We start from the raw sequence: 728 nt of genomic DNA, 5'->3' as shown, positions 1-728 counted from the left end.
GAGAGCCCCCTGAAGACCGTGGACTTTCTGGATGGCTATGCAGACATCCTTGGCAGGAGGTTCGAGGGCTCCAGCCCCGAGGACTTGTTGGACTCCTCAGGTAAATACACGCCCTTCCCTGTCTCCAGGTGCGCTGTGCCTGGCAGGAAGCAGCCTGTTGCTTTGCCACCTCATTCATTCAATGATGATTCATCCGCGGACACCTCCCTGTGTCAGGGGCTGACGCCAGCAATGGAGAGAAGGGAGCTTGCTCCCCCCTCCCTGGAGTCCCGGCTCCCACCTGCCCCCCTCTCCCGGCTTCACAGTGAGTGGTCAAGGAGAGAGGTCACAGAAAGAGCAGGGGTGGTTACAGCCCCTCCCCTCCCTACTGCAAGTTAATGATGTCTGAAGGATGCACTTTCCTCCCCCAAGGGCCCACGCGTCTTTCTGTCAAATCCTGTGTCCACAATAGCAGCTTCACGCCACAGCGGAGCCCTGCAAAGTCCTCACTGTCCGCTTTGTGGGATTCAGTGAGCGTGTGTCCCTCTGCCCCCCCCAGAACCCCTGTGGCCAAGCACCTCGGGGCCCTCTTCTGTGGTCCTACCCAACCCCCAGGCACACGCTGCCCTCCCTCCCCCATAGGTGGGCAGAAGCTGACCCTCTGGCCGGTCACCCAGGAGCTGGAAAGGCAGCCCAGCTGCCAGAGATGGAGGGTGCTGGGCCTGTTGCTGGACCCGCACCAGCTGCGG

General features: G+C 61.5%; 1 protein-coding gene across 1 annotated transcript in view; it reads left to right on the top strand.

The window, feature by feature from the left end:
- The window catches only part of ACOX3 (acyl-CoA oxidase 3, pristanoyl), a 46086-nt gene that overhangs the window by 30364 nt on the left and 14994 nt on the right, over positions 1-728 (top strand). Inside the window, exon 11 of the mRNA XM_010835295.1 lies at positions 4-100. Within this exon, the coding sequence (XP_010833597.1) occupies positions 4-100 (97 nt within the window). The remainder of the gene's footprint in view (positions 1-3; positions 101-728) is intronic.

Source organism: Bison bison, unplaced genomic scaffold, assembly GCF_000754665.1.
Source record: "Bison bison bison isolate TAMUID 2011002044 unplaced genomic scaffold, Bison_UMD1.0 scf7180017845508, whole genome shotgun sequence".
In the NCBI taxonomy this organism is placed as follows: Eukaryota; Metazoa; Chordata; class Mammalia; order Artiodactyla; family Bovidae; genus Bison; species Bison bison.
This window is presented reverse-complemented; position numbering and strand designations above follow the sequence as displayed.